Raw genomic sequence first — 19,199 nt, forward strand, 5'->3', positions numbered from 1 at the left:
AGTTAAACCTAAAAGAAAATGATTAGATAACAACTAATTTTAAAAATAAAAAGTAATTAATTAAATATAAAAATATTAGTGTTTAAATTAGTCTCTAATGTAAATTAAAGAATAATTTACAATCATCAATAGTAATTAGCTAAAACATTAGTATCCATTATTGGAAAAAACTAATTTAAACTCTAATTAACAAAATTAATAATCATTTTTTATTTATAATAGAAACTATTTTACATACTAATCATTTTTAATTTATAAAATAATGTCTAACTTAATTAATATAATGATTAATTATTTTAATCTTTAAAATTGATTGTTATTTAATAATTTTATGTAATATAAATATGTTTATTATAACTATTTGAATGAAAACATCAATCCATCCCCCAACTCACATATGTAAATGTTACATCTTTACCAGAAGATAGGTAAATATGAATATTAAGGTGGCAATTTTTATTTTATATATGTATCATAACTCATAAATTAAAAGTGATTTTCAAATAGTACAATCTATTTTTTTTTTACGAAAAATAATGACTTTTAAAAGGTATATTTCAAAAGTTGGAAATATTTTTTAAATTATATAATCCAAAAAAATTATATAAAGAAAATAACTTTCAAATTGTATAGTTGAAAAACACTTTTATCTTTTGAATTCTACCATTCAAAAAGTTTTCATATTACAAAAATTGGAAAATTTTTAAACGAAAAGGTTAAATTAGAAATTTCCATTTTTATGGATGTGCAAAAGAAAAAGCGTGGAACATGCAAAAAAAAATCACGTAAATGTATTATTAAAACTAATGGCAATAAAAAAATTTAATAAAATAATAGTTATTAAAAAAAGTGAATATTAAAAGCGAATGGTTTGTAACATATTGCGTTATTACAGTATTAATAAAATTTCTTTTAGTATTGGGATAATTTATTTTATTCTTTACTTTATTTTAGTTTTAAAATACAATTAAGAATAAAATATAATACTAATAATTTATAAATTTTATAAAATGAATACAACTTTTGTAAATGTTCTATTCAAATTAAACATTATATTAAGATTTTACCTTTCAGTTTTATACCTATGTAACAATAAGAATAATAATAATAATAAAATGTTTGTCCTGTAATTAACAGGAAAAATTAAGGCAAAGGGAGACGAGGGCAACTTCATTATGAAAGCAAATTTGAAGGCAGCATTACTTTGTATGCTTTGAATGCCATTCCTTAGACATGTCAACCAAATAAAAACCAAAACCAAATTAGCTCAACACCTGGAAGAATAGAGGTAAGAATGCAGGGAGAAAGGATGCGAAGCTTGGCTATGGACCAAAAAGGATAGGGGATGGAGGGGAAAAAGAAAATAGCACACTTTCCAGAGAGCAACAATCTTTACACACCTCTCTCTCAAACCACTCCTATTGAAAGAAAATTGTAATAATGGATCAACAACCACTATTACAATATCACATCAAACATCAAAACCATTCATCTGCACACTCTCTCTAGTAGACCCTGAAACATCAGTTTCAGTTTCAGCTCCTTGTGACTTTTTAAGCTTAGCTACAAGGACCCACATGTTCGCAAGCTCATTTTCCAGGTATGCTTCTCTTTGCTTTGACTCCTCAATCTTTCTTTGAAGTTCGGCCTCTTTGTGATCTTTCTCTAAAAGGGCAGCTTCATATGAAAGTTCCCTTTCTTTGCTCAGGGCTAATTCTCTCTTGATATTGGTGTTTGATCCACCCTGATCATTTCGTCTAACTCTGACATGGCTTTCTCTTCGTCCATTGTGAACTGTGCCACTAGCTCTACGCTCAGTGGTTGAATTCTTGGATGCACCTAGCTCAGCAGCTAGTCTCTCGTTCTGGTTCATGAGTTTGGCAACTTCTTCTGACAGTGCCTTAAGCTCAACAGCAGCAGCTGAAGCTAGCCCTTTAGCATATGAACTCTCTTCTGCCAACTTCTGATTTCTGAATTCTAACTCCTCCTTTAATTCTGTTAGTTGTGCCACTCTCTGCTTCAGCTCTTCTATCTCACTTGTCTGATTGAGTGCACAAGATAAGTGGGAATGATGATTATATACAAAATACTTTATGCCATTTGAAGTACATGCTTAATTTGATTCCGGATGAATTCAAACGTGGATAGATGGAGTTATTTTCAGTAGCTTTCATTTTTAACGTTTGAAACGTGAGTTGGAGACTTCAAACGCCATACCAAATACACACAAAGATAACTTGACTAAACGCAGAATAGATGGCAGATAGAAACAATCAGTCAGTTGGACATTTCTTGTCTCAGGAATAATGTAGATGTTAGTTTTAACTTTTCGGTGCGTAAAATTTTTAATTTGATAACTATTTAAAAGGTTTCCTTCATAAACTGAAAGCTCTGAAGGTAGAAAACAAGGTCAAATGGGAGTTAAGATACAAAGTCAACTTGGATACAAAGCTAGAAGAGTTCTTTTACTGGAATACATACATATATGTATATATATAGAGAGAGATTCTCAATTACTCTTTTAGCATGTATCCAAACAGACCCTTAAACCAATTACACTTTTCAATTTTTTTGTCAGAGAAATAAATAGGAAATCAGGTACTTTGCTGAATCAAAATTGGATCAATCGAATCATGAGTAGGCCCCAATCTTTTCAAACGTAAAAGCGTGGGATTGTAGACAGGCTGAGCTTTTGATGTACGTGTCTTGACAATGGGATCATGTACATCGCCTAAGATTAGAATATAACGTCAAGTTGTAATTTAAAGTAATTTCTAATCTTGATTATACGTGGTATAGTAGATCCAACAGTTAAGAGTAGCTCCCTTGCCAGTTGCCACTCATAAATCATAACAAGATAGAGCTCTTAAAATAAATCTTTGCCCGGTGATAGTAAAGTTAAAAACAATGAGAAATTAATATGCACATTACGTTAATATGCAGATTTTATGACAAATTGCTGGAAAAGTAATCACAGACACAGGAATGCAAGACTAAGTATTGTAAGAGCACCCGAAAAACGAAGTTTGCAGAAGGAAAAAAAATATACCTGTACTTGCAAATGAATCCCTTCATTAGAATTGTTTATCATCTTATTCCCCTTGTCAAGGTGAATTTCACCACCATAGTCTTTCGTTACTGAGAAATTTTGTGAATGGTTGACAACAAGGCTGGAATTACTCAACTCCGCATTTGCAAGTTGCTGTTTCAGAGAGGCAATTGTTTCTTGCTGGCTTTCACATTCACAAATCTGATAATCCAATTACTCCCTTAGCTAAGGACACGACAAAAAGATACAATAAGTATTTCACACAAAAATTTATTTCACCTTCTGATTAAGCTGTTCTTGAATTATACGATTATCTGCTGCTTTCACCTGAATTAGCACAATAATGTGCATTAGTTAATACTGGGATCGTCTAAAAGTAACCAGAAAGGAGACATGTTCATGCAGAGTAGAAATTTTAGAATTTGAAACGTCTATGCTACATAATCATATAAGAACCCTATGCTGTCTTGCATGATCAGAAGTATGGCTTTAAAAATATTGATTGTATCAAATTGTTGACATAACTAAAACGTATCTTTTATTCCGATTGGAAAGTACTACAATATAATTTTATTTAAGAACTAATAAAATGGATTTGGCAAAAATTAGCAAGGCGTAAATAACTGTCACCTCGAGTTCAAAGGATTTTTCATTTAGTTGTGCCATCAGCTCAGCAACAGTCTGTTGAACAAATAAAGTATTAAGCTTGACTAAAAACAAGTGAAACGGCGATAATGATGCCTAGTGAACATACCTGCAATGCTCCTGACTGTTCAGTCTTGTCTGAGGCAATGAAAGAATTAGAAATTTGCTTTTCCAGCAAATCTATTTGTTCACTCTTTGCGGTAATTTCATCTTTCAAATTTTCCATCTCCACCTTTGTTTGAATTACACAAAATTTTCAGCCAAACAGTCACAGTAATAACTCTAATCACTCAAATAAACACAATTCCATCTATATAGACAAAGAGGTATTGGTAACCTACATGAATCTGACCATTCTGAGGATTTCTTGTTGCTTCATCAGACAGCCTCTTCAAAGCACTTGAATGAAGTGCCACTTCTCCAGACAAAATCTTGTGCTGCTCCCTCAGAAGATCAATCTGATCAACAGATTTGATGCTTGTCTAGAAATTAAGTCCAAATGCAATGAGAACACAATCTAATGAGATAAAAATATAGATTTCCAAATAATATATACTCATCACACATCTTTGCCAAGGACATAAGAATCATATAAGAATTACAAATCCACCATATTCCTTCATTCTAATGTTATAGATATTTTCCCACTAAGAACAGCGAATTAGTAATCAGCTCAGGTACAGTGTCTTCAACAAACAAGTAAAATGAGATCAGCAGATGAAGAAGTATTGTAATATTTGAAAACTAAAAGAGGTATAACTGATCACAATCCAAATAAATCATGTGGGACACCGAAAGAAACTTTTCTGGCTAGAAAAGGACACTCATTGACTGCGCCGCACTTGAGGGTAACACCAGAGACCAAAAAATATAGGAAGTACCAGCAAAAATGAGGTTTCTTTGGTGGTTTTAAAGCATTTAAGTTAGTTTTCACATGACAATCACTTTACACTTTTTGAAAAAGCATATATACACTGCCTAGTTTTTTTGTCCTGTTCAATGAGTGAATATGAAAATTTCCAAATGCTAGTAATTGGCATTTTTCATCAAAGCTACAGTAAGAAACATAAATAATAGCATTTACATACCAAAGGAGTGTCTTGCCCCATTAAACTATCCTCGTGAATATATTTCTCCTCTCTTGCCTCTGATGCAAGATCAGCAGAGGGAGAGCTTTCTGCAGGTTGAGAATGAGAAAGTCTAGACTCCACATGATTACCACTTTCTGCTTGAGGTGTAGAAGGTGTGCTAGTTGATTTTGCTCCACTAGATTTATCACTTGTGCCTGTCAAGGCACTATCTCGTTTCTGATAAAAACAGTGAAAGACACTATCTTAAACAAACAGAAATCAACTTGCAAGTACCCAGAATGAAACGATCCATTATTTATATAGCTAATGTTATATAAGATGTTAAACAAGGAACCTAATCAAGCACACACCAGCATGCAATTAATTTTGGATTGATAATTGAAACTCGTGATTCTCAAATTTCAAATATTACTTATAAACTTCCTAGATTCCAAACGAAGAAACAAAACACATCCCAATTGTTAGAGATGCAATTGTTTATAAAACAGTTTATGTATTGACACCTAATAGCTTAGGCTTAAGGGATGGTTAGTTCATGACACCATTTTCCGAAGAGTCGTTAAGAATAAAGGAACAAGACCAAGGAGTACATAAAAAGCTATTGGTAAACCCGTTTGTTGCAAGAGCTACAGATTATTTTAGATTCTTGATTACTAAAATACGTCGAGTGGTTAAGAAGGAACAACAAATAAGAGGATCCGTCACATAATTCTGATAGGTTAAAAGAAAACGGAAGAAAAAGAATTATGCAAGCTCTACAAGTAAAGAGACGGAAAAACATATTTCTATCATGTAACAAATATTCGTATCCTCAGCAAACTACAATGGAGTGATGAGAAACTTACCCGTAACTTCAACCAATTTAGTAGTCCATGTTTCTTCATCTTTTTCTCGCCCTTTAGAGAATCATCAGCTATTGCAGCATTTCCCTCGAGATTAACATACAAATCAACATTTTCCTCGTCCAAGATTAAATCCCGCCTTTTGTATGGAAGGTATGCCAGCTAAAAACATAACCGAAAATTAAAAAATGAAGAGAATTATAAGTAATATTAAATCCTAGTATTTAGAAGAAAAGGGAGAAAGTTGATGCAACATGAGTAATACCTCCTCTTCCCCGAAAGAGTGTCTTCTACGAGGACCAGGTCTATTAGGAAATCTTGTAGATGGTGACGCTTTTGTGGAGACCAAAATTAACTTCGTCAACCGTTGAATTCTGCCTAGCAAAGCAGCTTTAGCATCTTCTTCTTGTTCCAATCTGGATTGCAACTTAACTTGACCATCTTCTAACTTGAATAATTGAAATTGAGAACCATTCAAGATCAGAACGCTAACTACAGGATAATGAGGAACCCAATGTGCAGCAAATTTACTTCACAATAACTAAGTAAATTCATTTCGAAATTCTTACATTATAACTTTTAGAATTTAATAAAGAAGCGTACGATATCTATGCAGGGTTCACTTGGGTACTCCCACCAAAAAAGGGAGTACAATCACATTTCACTAAAATTATAGACTCAAATAATAAAAGTTATAGGCTAATTAATGGAAGTTACTGCATTTGGTCTGCATAGTTGAAAAAGTTTTACCTTTTACAATTATATTTAAAAATATATTTTTATAAGGCTCTATTGCATGTCTCTTTTTAATCTCTTTTAGTCCCATCGAGCTTAGATGGTAAGGACTACTAAAAGGAATTTCATTACACCTAATTTTATTAATTAAAATTTTTGAAAAAGTGGTACGGCACAAGCTACCATGGAGGGAGTACTGAAATGTCCCCTTGTTCACGCTCGACTTCTAGGAAAGCGCAGAAATTTAACATTTTGAAATCTAATGTGTGTGTGTGTGTAATATTTTGTGATATCTTTGATATATATCAAAGTCTCAAATTCAACCACAGAATCATGCGATATTATCTTTGATATACATTTAAATGAAGTTGATTGATGAAATAAAGAATTATTTTTAAATTGCATTAAACTTTGTATGCTTGATCTACTTAATGTGATTTCCCAAACCAAAAGTTAGATTAATAAAATTCAAGGTTTATAAAAAGTTATCAAGTATAGTAAGTTAAACAAGAGTTACTCTTGGACTAAGTGAACCCCTACCCTATATATCGAGAGTCCTAACAATCAAATAAAATAAAAGGCCACGATTTATATATAACATTACCTACCTTCTGTTTTAGGAGCTCAATGTCATCACCCCCAGTATCTTTAGGTTGAACTGTGACAATACCTCTCTTTAATTGTTCCAATTCTTCCTTTAAGCATTGAATCTCTTGTTGGTATTTCTTGATAAGTGACTTTTCATCAATTATCTGCAGGTAATTTTAAATTTAAAAAAAAAATAAAGAGAGCAGAAAGAATAAGGATAGAGCAATGGAGTAAAGAGAAGTCAACACCATCTTGTTTCCAAAGTACACATTTTAAAGATTAAAACATCAACTACTGCATATATATATAAAATCCCCCCTCTAGAATATATGTAAGACATCTAATAATATCTTATCATATCATTACAGTCTATTGTATACAACCATAATATGAATATAAATTATAGTTGCTGATAAAAAAACAAATCATTACAGTTTAGAGTAATTTAGAGTATCCTGCATTATCTCTTGGAACTATTGTTTAGTTTCTATAAATGTTCTTAGTATTAGTGCAATGGGTTTCCTCATTTCCTTATTATCTTGTGATTTGTTTCCATATCAGTTAGAACACACATAGATATCTCCACACAGTGATAAGATATTGTCCGCTTTGGGCCAAGCCCTCACGGATTTGCTTTTGGTACCACTCCAAAAAGCCTCTTAACAATGGAGATATGTTATGTGTATATAAACACATGTTCATCTCTTATTTTATCCGATGTGGGACTTTGTTTGTACCCAACAGAACACACACAACACTAGGTCTTTTGAGAGGACATGTCACTCCCTTCCCTTTGTCTAACAAAAACTCAACTAAAGAAAACAACCCTGTACAGACTATATATAATAGTCTGTTTACAATAGCCCACCTCACAGACAATTATAACTGTCTGTCTCCCTTATTTCTTCTTACATAAACTTTCCCCTTGAACCTTTCAATACCACTCCATGAAGTTTCACCTTGTCCTCAAGGTGAAAAGCAGGAAACTCTTTATTAATGGCAGTAGCAGCTACCTAGCTGTTTTCAATGAGTGGGAGGTTTTTTCAACTGTACTAACTACCTTCTTTTTTTCTTCTTTTGTAGACGGTATCAAACATATCAATACCCCTTCATGAAGATTCACCTTATCCTCAAGGTGAAAGTCTGGAAATTCTTTATAAATGCAGACAACAGATTCTCCTAACTCCTCAATTTCCTCTTCTGAAATAAGCAGCATATGGAGCTGTTTATTTTTACAAGTATGATTAGGTCCAAACTTCTCATCACTCCTAAAGCATAAGCACTTTTTTATCTTATCTTGCAATTCTTCTTGGGACAATTTTCTAAACGGTGTCCCTCTCTGTTGAGTCCCAGCAAGAGAACTATTGATGGTGTTCACATAGCTACTGCTCTCTCCACTTCCTCTGTTAGAGTTGGTAAAACCCACTGAATTTCCCCCTTCCTTTGAGTAACTATGAGTAGGTGGCAATTGTCTGTATGTGTTACTTTGAAGCTGCACAGTGAGAGATTCCCCTTGGTGGTGACTCTAACCTTTTCTTCCACCATTTGAGCCTTCATCATTAACTCAGAAAGATTCTTGGGCTCATACAGCTTAACCTCAGCCTTTATTTCTTCCTTCAAACCATTCGAGAATATGCCAATCAAACAGTCTTGCTATATTCCTTTCAAGAATCCAACATATTGTTCAAATGGTTCAATATATTCTCCCACTAGTCCAGTTTGGCGTAGCCCAACCAAAACTTCAAATGGGTTTTGCAGCAATGTTGGCTGAAACTGTCTAACCACCGTGTCTTTGAAAGCTTCCCATGTGGGATTTGGATTATAGGTTTCCCACCATTAAAACCAATTCAGGGCTTTCCCCTCCAAAGCAACCATAAGAGCCCTCATCCTCTCCTCCTCATTGACTTCTTTCAACCTAGAATACCTCTCTAACCGGTTAGTCCAGCCATAAGCCTCCTCTCCTGCAAAAACTGGAATGTCTAACTTCCTCCATTTTGAAGTCATGCATGAACTTCCTACCTCCTTATCTGGACTGCCTCCCTTGGCAATAGAAGCATTATCCTCTATATGTTTATCAGAGGATGCTAATCTTTCTACCATCACCGTCAGTCCCTTAATCATTTCCTCCAACCTTTGGAACCATCTTTGATTCTCATGTTCGTGTTCTTGCACTATTCACTCCAACCCATCTAATCTTGACTCCATTCTCATATTTACCATGCCTTACCACCACCACAACACCAGGAAAGTGACTTTGAATACCAATGATAGGTACCCAGAATTTATTACTTCCTAAAAAGAACTCCAAGACAGGTTCTTGGATGATCTTGCAAAGAGACCAGACAGTTTGGTCTGCACTAGAATGTCGAACACACAACATCAGGTCTTTTAAGAGGACCTGTCTCTCCCTTTCCTTTGTCTAACAAAAACTCAAAACTAAAGAAAATAACCCTGTACAAACTATATATAATAGTCTGTTTACAACAGCCCACCCCACGGAGGGTGCAGTTCAACTCCCTCTACTATCTAAATACTAACAACTAACATCTGTCCATAAAAGAAAAAAGACTTGTGCATAAATTAATTGTAGCTTATGGAGAAAATTGTATAATTTTTTCTCCTATTTTTCTCTTCTAGAAATGCTTATGGAGAAATAAGTTGAATAGCAAGGTATTTTACAAACAGGGGGTAGACCCATAATTCACTTGCAACATTACTCCTACCAATATCATACATGGAGGGAATATAACAATGGGATCTTTGGCATACTTGTTGCTCAGAAGATCTTATGATTAAGCTCATGTTCTGTACTCGTTTCTAACATAATACAAGTAATGGATTTATGCTGAAGAAGGATTAGGTGCTGTTTCTTGTTCTTTATATTGTGTGCATATTGTACTCTGTTATAGGTAGCAATAAAATTCTGATTTAGCAAAAAAGTAGCTATCAAATTTAACATACCTTGTTTTGCGATGCCCGTATTTCAATGTATTTTGCCCGGTGAGCAAACTTCAATGTGTTATGTGTCTCTTCAGTACTACTTGATGATGGAGTTACGGTGCAAACAAGCTGTATTTAAAATGACAATAAGCTATTAGAATTGCTGATTTATGTTTAAGCATTTCTACCACAGAAATGTAAAATAATATCTAACTTTGACAAATATATGCATGCATGTAAAATTATCTACACGATGGAAGCCTTACAGAAACACGTCCATGACCACTTAGCGAAGACTGAAGTACTCTAGTCAATTTGGAATCCCTATAAGGTATGTGACTGGCCTTATCTTCAGTCAATTTTGAAATAACCTGTGGAACAAAGATAATTACAATTGAACACAGGCATAAACACACGTTCTTGAATATAACAGCATCCAGTGAAATTATCTATGCTTGGAAACCACTTCACATCAATGTACTGTCATTCTATCAATGGCAGAGGAAAATGCAATTGATTGCTGCACATCTTAAGATGAAGAACTGAAAACATTCTAAAGTAAAGCAATAGTTAAGTTTTTTGTATTTTAGACCAATAGCAAGTGATTTATGATGACCATGATTTATAATTGTTTTTGTTAATGACAAAGAAGTTTGTCATATTTTGGATTTGTAGAACTGAATTTATATATTTATTTTTGTTTCATAAATTTTTATACATATTAGGATGTATCTTAAACGTATTTTATCCTACATACTTTTAGAATGATAGTATTGTTGTATTAGATATGCATCATATATGTGTATTATATTTGTTCGTGATGACTACTGGCAAAGACAATCTGGTAGTGATAAGCTACAACCAAAGTTTAAGGCCTTAGCTATAGCCACAATTCAAGTCATCGCACCATGTTCACCACTTGATCCCAAGGTTGAAACACCCTATTCAGTTTTTTATTTAGCTTCAGCCAACCATTACCCACAACAAACCATGTCTTGAAGTCCTATGATGTCAATAGGGGGGCTGGCAATCAGATCTGTTACGCACCAATTACTTCAAAAGTTTAAGCTATTGGATTAAAGCATATAAATGGTTTCACACAAGTGTGCCTCCTCACTTTAGAGCTTTAAAGCTTGGCAAATGCATAGGCCCACCTACCGTTGAAATTTAACTTTTGTATGAAAGAATGGGGGACCAAAAAGATTGAACTCTAGATCACATGATCATAAAGGTTCTAGTTGTTAAGGAAAACAAATAAACATTTTGATATTGCATTCTAACATACAGTGAGAAGAAAAGGTTTGAGACCTCACAGTTCCAAGTGTTAGAAGACTTTTATTGATATAAGACCCTTCTCTCCTTCTCATGCCAGTAGTTTCAGCTTTAGAGCTCTCCGAACCTGCTAGATCGATGAGATTCTGCAAATATAAGTAAAATATTAAAAATGTAAGAAACCAAAAAATATATGAAACGTGAACATGAAATCATTACCCATGTTGAAGCAAATACAACCAAAAAAGTTTAAGTTGGTTACCAGTTGTGAAAGTGTTATTGCTTCTCCTTCGCTGTTTTCACCACATGGACTACTCTCTATACTCTGTTACAAAACTGTATGAAATTAGAAAGAATAAAAGAACAACATATACATAAAAGCAATTGATAAAAATAGCTAACATCTTGGTGTTCCATTTTCTTGTTCTTGAACTACTCAAGGTCGAGATTGATATCAATTATCATTGATGATCTGGCTGACTATTTAGGATATAGTTTTAATAACAACCCCCACCTTCCAACAGGTCCTCATTTTAGAAAAAAAAAAATGATAATAAGGGGAATTCTTATCGAGAAGTTTTGAGTTGAATAATGGTATGTTTTTATTCAAGAGTTTTCCCGTGGTAATTCATTTGTTTACCAAAATAAATTATCAACTGTGTAGCAACATTATGCGCTAATTACATCTAAGTGCTATGTAGTAACTAAACACAATGAAGTCAACATAAACATCGATAAAATTTGTGCATAATATTAAGAACAATGTTGTTAAACAGATAAAACAGCATGATTCTTCGTTTAAGACGGTGTAAACGCACCAGGGTAAATATCGTATGGCTCCTACTGCTGAGTAAGTTAAAGTTTGTGGACCCAACATGTCTGTGCTCTGTTATCAAATCGAAATTTTATCAAGAATAGAGAAAGGGGCATTAAATAACAAAACAGCGAGGCATTAGTGGAATTATAGAAGAAACCAATTCTTATGATCATTCAAATGACCAATAAACAGTTTTATTTAGTTTTTATTATAAACACTGGCTACTTTTTTAGAAGACTATATTTGTCAAACAGTGCACCTAGTATTTTAATTCGTAAGCATAGCCATTTTCATATAAGAAAGTAGCCAAATGAGTATTAAGGGGATGAGTGTGAAAGCTTGTTTTCTCCATCACTCTTTACACAAATACTCAATTCAAAAGTACATAAAAATAACTAATTAATATATTAAGTACAAAACACAAGAGAAGAAAACATAACAGTCCACGTTATTATGGTACTTGAAGAGAGTAAACTAAAATAATCCACATATAAACAAACCTAGCAGGAAATTTTACCTTCTCCAGCTGCAATAAGAGACAGTGCATGAGCAGGGGAGAGTACAACCTCTTCCTTTATTCCCTCAACATAGGTGCCCTACATATTATTCAATGTACAAATGATACAGGCCTCCTTCGAAATACTTCTGTTTATAGAACTTTGAATAAGTATTTCAACAACTATACGTCTGACTTTGTTAATATGCTGATGGCTTCAATTATATTATGCATTTTATATAAAGAAATGACAAGAAAGAAGGTTTATGAAACAAAATAAAGGAGCCGTACACATTGAGAAGTATTTGGAACAGTGTCTGAAACAATTTAGTTATTTATTATATAAAACATAAAAAAAACACTTTGCCACTAGATTCACATTTTATCTTTCACTAGGTTCGACAACAAAATATTAATTTCTCAAAAACTCATCTCACTAATGTTCAACACAGTAAAATCCAAGAATTGTTAATAATCATTCATTTAAGAAGATGGAGTAAATCACCAGTTATAAACCAAAATTTGCTTTTATGCATCAAAATGTCACTTGGTTCAATTGACCAGGAAATGTACTAAACCAACGGACTTCCCATGAAACACTATCAAGATATATCAACAAGTTGAGTATAATAGATATTCATTCACCAGTTTCAAGGACTATTGTAAAGTTTAATTATGTGTAGAATATTTCCTAATCATTGTAATTATCATTAATTTTCCCAAATTCCTTCTTACTATTATCATGTAAACATTTGGAACCTAAAATATCTGCTATAATTTATTTTTATAAGTCGATCTATATCTTGTATGCACTTCTAAATTCAAATATAATATAAAATTTCAGATATCTTTTCAAGTATGAATAAATCATATAAATTCGGAAAAGAGAATCTTCACTCATAATTTAGCGGTATAGATATAAATATAGAGGAAGAAAGATAAGAAAAGCTATTATTAGTACCTGAGTATCCTCTCTGATTCGTAAGTTCTGTCCTGCTGGATTTAATAAGTCATTAACCACCTAAATAAAAGAGAAGCCTTGAAATTTGCATTCATTAAATTTCTTTTCATGCAAAGTCACGAGGGAAATAGCTATGTCTATGGGAGACGAAATCCACATGAGCACGGTATCACAAGGTACGAACTACATAGCAAGAAAGCCTACCTCATTGTAGATCTCCAAGTATGAAACTCGAAGGAGAAACTCGCGGTTTGGAGTCTGTTGCACACAGTAAAATCAGACTATATAATTTCTATAATAAAGGGTGCAGCGAAGAGAGTAGTATTTGACAACCTCTTGGATAATGCTAAAAGCATCCTTAACGGCAAGGGGTATAATTCCTGGAGATCTTTGATCACCCTGCAAATATGAACTTGTAAGCAAGAGGTATGATATGAACTAATGAGCATATATATAGTGTCACATCAACCAATACAAATTCATATAAGAACTTAACACTATCAGCAATTGTCACAATAACAGATATTATTGACTATTTTTTACCAGATTATGCAGAATGACAGATTATTGAGTAGAAGAGAAGGTACGTAAAAGCTAAACAATGGTCGAAGTTACAATAACTTCTTCAGGGCTTGCAGCCTTCGATTGTTCAGTATATGTAATAATATAACGGCAGCCAAACTATGTTAAAAGACCACCTTTACAAAAATCAAGGCTTGGTAAGTTACAGCTTTGAACAAAATGATTTCGAGCTTGTTCCAGCAATGAAGAATTTGATTGAGTGAAATATGACAGTAGCTAGCGCACTAACACCCAAGATAAATAATAATACTTTTATGCATCTATCAGAAGCAGTAATTCAAATTTTTACTATTCCAAAATCAGCATGTTACCTACTATGAGATAGTAAAATTTCAGTACTTATTATGCTCACTAACCTAAATTTAATACAAGAAGGAACCAAATTAGAGAGTATAACAAATACTGAAAATTTGTGGGTGATACCATAGCGGCTTCATAACACGTGATAGCGGCTTCATACAGGATAACATGATAGTTTCAACAAATAATAAATCTTATTAGAATATACTCTAAATGACTTTGATAACAAGAAGTGTATTTTAAACCTAACTCAACCTTACAAAATCGACTTGTAAGATAACATTGCATCCTCTTAAATACTATAAATTGGACTTATCTCTAGTCAGCATGAGATTTCCATCAAAACTAAATGTCCAAGTCCAGAAAAACCATGAAACTCAACAAAGATAAACAACCTCAAGCTACCAACCCACCAATAATATATCATAATAAAATAGGGCAAGTATCACAATGGTCAGTAATTGCTTTTTTTGTGAAATAAGTATGGTTTAAAGTTTGATAACCTTATATAGCATGACATTGAAAGACCAAAAGAAAAACAAATATGTAAATTTGTCATAAACAAGCAAAAGATAAAGGTAGAAAATAAGTGTGCTCTCACATGCATTGTGTGAGTCTTTCCACTGCTTGTTACCCCATATGCAAACACCGTACCTGTATGAAAATCACAGGAGTTCATACGTTAATTATTCAATATGCCTGGTATACAAACAAAAAAATAATCTGGAAGTTACTCAGCCGGATATTTCTCTGTGCAAACTGACTGCTATGATGCCAATCACAAACCTCTAGGGATTATATCATGATCTGGCTAACAGCCTAATCAAACATGGTTTGCAATATTGTTTTGCTATAAGAGGAGTGACCAAAAAAAGCCAAATGATATGACATCTATACAAAAGAATAAAAATTGTACGGGTGGTTTTGTCCCCCCAGAATTTTTCTAAAAGGTATTCGATCATTGATACAGAATTATATCTGATTTTGTCATGTTGAAGAAGTAAAATATGGAAATCTTTGACTAAAATGCATTGCTCTTACATCTTTTGATGCAACTCTACTAAAGTAAAAATAACAATTGTAATTTAAGTGAGCATCAGTTTCTAGCCAAGAGATAATCAGCCAAGTCAAAATAGACTAGCTTTAATACAATTACCTAATTAGTTGTCATTGATCAAGATCAGTAATATTTCAAATCTAATACATCCAAAATGTGATCTGAATTATATTAAGGAATTAGGTTGACTTGACTAAAGCAAGAACAGATTTTGTTTTACGACCATACTAAATAGGTGGTAAGTAGTAAATTCAATCTGTTATTTACCGTTGATGCCCTCCATAGCACCACTAACGACATGCTGAGCAGCAACATCATAGACTTGACGAGTTGTGGTTGTGGGACCAAAGACACGATCTAGAGATAAATAAAAATAACAGATCAGTACATAGCATCAGCAAATGATAGATGGGGGGGGGGCTATTTATTGAGCATGAAATGTACATTACATGATGATTGATTGGGTTTGAGATAAATATACAATTTCATGACATTGAAATCTTTCTATCTCAAATAGGATCGTGAAATCTTTGTGAAAATCATTACTTTACCTGTGCCATGAACACTAGGAGAACTATTGATAAAGATCTTGTAGTTTTACAGATGTTTTCGGTTTTGTTAGGTAGAACCCGATGGATAACTTTAATTCATGCACTACAGCTCTATTGTTCATGACTACTGTTTTTGTTGTTCACTTCAAAATTAATGTAATAAATAATCCGTTGGCCAGAATTAATTTAGAGGATTATATTCTGAACTCTGTTGATTATTAGATTGGATCCAACAGCCAAACCCTCAAATGGCCTTTTCTCAGTACAGCCTCCTACGTTAAGAGACTCTCAACCGTTTTTCCTTTGGGACCCCATGATCCAAAATATAACTGAAATTGAGATACCCGCAAAGACACACTTTTTCTCCCATAAGGCTAGATTATGCTTTCAGTCTAGTTTTGTCTAGCATCTGTCGTCAATAAAACTCCAGTGTGGTTTATTTGAAGAGTGGGTGGTCTATGTATGACATGCTAAAATGCATTTAACGTTCAAGGGTGCTAGTGTCTAGGAAGTTGCATCATTTATCATAATCCTAGGCAATAGTCTCCATTAATTAAGTCTACCAAGAGTCTATATATATGGATGATATGCAGAAACTATGCACTACATTCTCTTTAATAAGAATAAGAAAGCATTCCAATTCCTAAATTCTCAGCAGATTGTTTTCTTTATTTTCCTCGCCCTCTAAATTCAACAGGAACTACTCAGAGGAAGAAGCTTCATGGATATTCTTTTATCTGGTGTCAGAAAAAAGGATCATTTGGTCAGCAGGGAAATCTGTTGCATGCCATTTAAAGAAGGAGATTCTAAAAAATTGATGCCCAACAATACTGCTTCAATTAATAGCTATAATGTCTCCCTTGTGATTTTCTCCTTATGGCACCCAAAAAGAGCAAGGATGGTTTACATTAAAAGGCTGCGAAATGTTATCAAATTGTCAATCCAGAAAACATCACCAAATAAGTTCTTGGAAATTCATTCTGAATACTTCTCATTTTGGTTGGACCGCAATCTCCCCTAAAGGTATGTAACAGGAAGTACATTTAATTTGGGAGTGTGTGTGGAACATGATATTCTTCAGAAGTTTGTCCAACTACATTACCCCTTGGCTATCTGAAAACTTGGAGCATTTTCTGAGGATTAATTTCAGAAGACTTAAGGTTAGCATGGAGGGAAAAGTTATTAGGTCTACAGATACACTCACTACAATTTGGTCGTTGGTACCTTTGGCTAGAAAGGTAGCTAAGATTATAGAAGAATATATCTTTCCTGTGTTATGCTTTACTACCTTTTTTTTATTAGTTCTATCTTGAGAAATTTTCGTATAAGAAAAGTTTCCTTAAAAGAATAATCACGACGAGAACATCTTACTATTTTGTAGCTATCATCGTCATGAGATAGTATTCTCAAAATCAAACACGGAAAAGTTTAATACGTCAATATGCCTATGAATGCAAAATAATACACAGTTCACCCTAGATGCCAAATGAACAAATATGTAAAATACCAAAAACCCCTATCCATAAATGTCAGTTTTGCATATTATACCGTATGCATATGCTATGGAAGGGTTATACTCATTTCGCACTATAGTGTCTCCATCTGCATACCAAGCAATTTCCTCTCCTTGACGAATTTCCCTTGGACTGTCCCAGACATAGACCTCAATCAAGTTAACAGGCAACTGAAGAACACAGCCACAACAATAACTTGGAGAAGCTCACACTTACTTCAGAGGCCGAAATCGGACCGTCACCGTGACATTTTCTTTCACTCTCTGTGCCTCCAAAGGAGGAGTTGCAGCTGCAGTCTCCGGAGTAAAATGCCGCTGCTTACTTCGAACTGAAGAAGATGCCGGCGAGCTCTGGCCATCAACCGATGTATCCAGAACCTGTTTAGAAGACGACGTAGTTGAAGAAGAAGGCGAATTAGCACCTTTTAAGCCACTCAATCCAAACCTTCTAGATTTCACACCTTGTTTGGATGCCATTGCCACTTCTCCTCAAACCTTCAACAATAGACACAACAGCAAACAAAGTTTAACCACTAACAGCATAACCTGAACTCAGCATTAAAAGTAAATTCCAGAAAATGAGAGTATAGAGAGGTAAGAAGAGAGAGAAAATTCAGCCGAAAAGAATAATTGGTTGGATGAATGGAAAAGAAGAAAAGGAGATAAATAGAAGATAAGAAAGGAATAAAGGACCTGAAAGGAAGGAATCAGAGGCGCATTGTGGAGTTAACGAAGAGAGATCGCATGAGAAAGTAAGAGACAGATCCAAAAGAGAAGGTGAGGGAGAAAGAGTGAGAAGAGTTTAGAGAGAAATGAAAAAATGGCACATCATCTTCAACAGCAGAGAGAGAGATAAAGAGGTGAGAATAGGTTATTGCCTTGCCTTGCCTTGGAAGCGATGGCGACGGGTTGCCCTTCATTAACAAAAGCTTATTATCGATCCAACCTTTATTCTGGTGATGATTGAAAATGATGATTACTATTATTATTGGTTTTATGTTGGAAGATAGAAAAAGTAGCAGTGGTAAGTAAGAGACTAAAGAGTCCGAAATTTTGGGATAAAGAAGACAGAAAGACGCTAGTTGGTGTGGTGGGTCTGGCGTAAATTTTCCACGAATCTCTTTCTCCTTCCGTTTCTCTCTCTATAGCTGTAAGCTTAAATTAATGATCTTCTTTACTTCCATTTTAGCGCGCATAGACAGAAGCTCGGTGTTTGGGTTCCTGATTTGTCTTCAACTGATTCACGAGAGGCGCGTGCGAGCGAATACGCACTGCGAATGAATGACAATGGTATTTCTAACTACTAATACGCCACCGGTGACAGTTGCATGTTTCAAGGAATGGGACCCATGACAGTCACATAGCTTCTCTACACTTCAATGTAAACAAATTTCCCACTTTCTTTGCTACTCTAACCGTATTATTCCATGTTAAGGTTTTTTAATCAATAATCAAACCTTACCAATAATTTCATTGCATTAGTATATTTATTTGATTTTAATTATGTGAGTCAAAACTACACTCTGTAGAGAATTCACATGTATTGGGACAAATATCTTTCTGCCAGCACAGTATTTATATCAGTTTTAAGAGTCAGACACAATTTTAAATAGTATCACCAAGTATACTTTGGTTTTTCTTTTCTTTTCAAAAAAGCTGATGAGATATTTTGCAGATATTTCATGACTAATTTTATATTTGAATTTCTTATAATTATTTCAAATGCTTTTTTATCATTATAAAAGTGCTCTAATATGGAA

General features: G+C 33.8%; 1 protein-coding gene across 4 annotated transcripts; it reads right to left on the minus strand.

Annotated features, from left to right (window-relative positions):
- Positions 1 to 1,143: 1,143 nt before the first annotated feature.
- On the minus strand, positions 1,144 to 18,726 carry LOC108329243 (kinesin-like protein KIN-7K, chloroplastic). Of its 4 annotated transcripts, none has more exons than XM_017563372.2 (24): positions 18,323 to 18,726; positions 17,657 to 17,934; positions 17,475 to 17,572; positions 15,643 to 15,732; positions 14,920 to 14,972; positions 13,770 to 13,835; positions 13,641 to 13,694; positions 13,437 to 13,496; positions 12,497 to 12,575; positions 11,981 to 12,048; positions 11,425 to 11,487; positions 11,204 to 11,308; positions 10,157 to 10,261; positions 9,912 to 10,019; positions 6,971 to 7,114; positions 5,893 to 6,075; positions 5,631 to 5,789; positions 4,783 to 5,001; positions 4,036 to 4,176; positions 3,804 to 3,926; positions 3,680 to 3,730; positions 3,329 to 3,376; positions 3,050 to 3,250; positions 1,144 to 2,041 (listed from the first exon to the last, which is right to left on the minus strand). In XM_017563372.2, exons 2-24 carry the CDS (start codon positions 17,914 to 17,916, stop codon positions 1,472 to 1,474), a joined length of 3,048 nt encoding a protein of 1,015 aa, XP_017418861.1. In that variant the 5' UTR covers positions 17,917 to 17,934; positions 18,323 to 18,726; the 3' UTR covers positions 1,144 to 1,471. The 4 variants fall into 4 exon arrangements, with proteins under 4 accessions (XP_017418861.1, XP_017418860.1, XP_017418859.1 ...); XM_017563371.2 differs by having other exon boundaries at positions 18,318 to 18,726; XM_017563370.2 differs by lacking the exon at positions 18,323 to 18,726 and adding an exon at positions 18,133 to 18,311.
- Between the last annotated feature and the right edge of the window lie 473 nt (positions 18,727 to 19,199).

Source organism: Vigna angularis, chromosome 2, assembly GCF_016808095.1.
Source record: "Vigna angularis cultivar LongXiaoDou No.4 chromosome 2, ASM1680809v1, whole genome shotgun sequence".
Taxonomy (NCBI): domain Eukaryota; kingdom Viridiplantae; phylum Streptophyta; class Magnoliopsida; order Fabales; family Fabaceae; genus Vigna; species Vigna angularis.

Bases quoted from the DNA above. Each gene is read 5' to 3' on its own strand.
- LOC108329243 (XM_017563372.2), bottom strand. From the start codon at position 17,916: ATGGCATCCAAACAAGGTGTGAAATCTAGAAGGTTTGGATTGAGTGGC. The intron at 17,573-17,656 runs GTAAGTGTGAGC...TGTCTGGGACAG, and splicing joins GTCCGATTTCGGCCTCTGAA to TCCAAGGGAAATTCGTCAAG. The intron at 5,002-5,630 runs GTAAGTTTCTCA...TGTTTTTATCAG, and splicing joins TAAATTGGTTGAAGTTACGG to AAACGAGATAGTGCCTTGAC.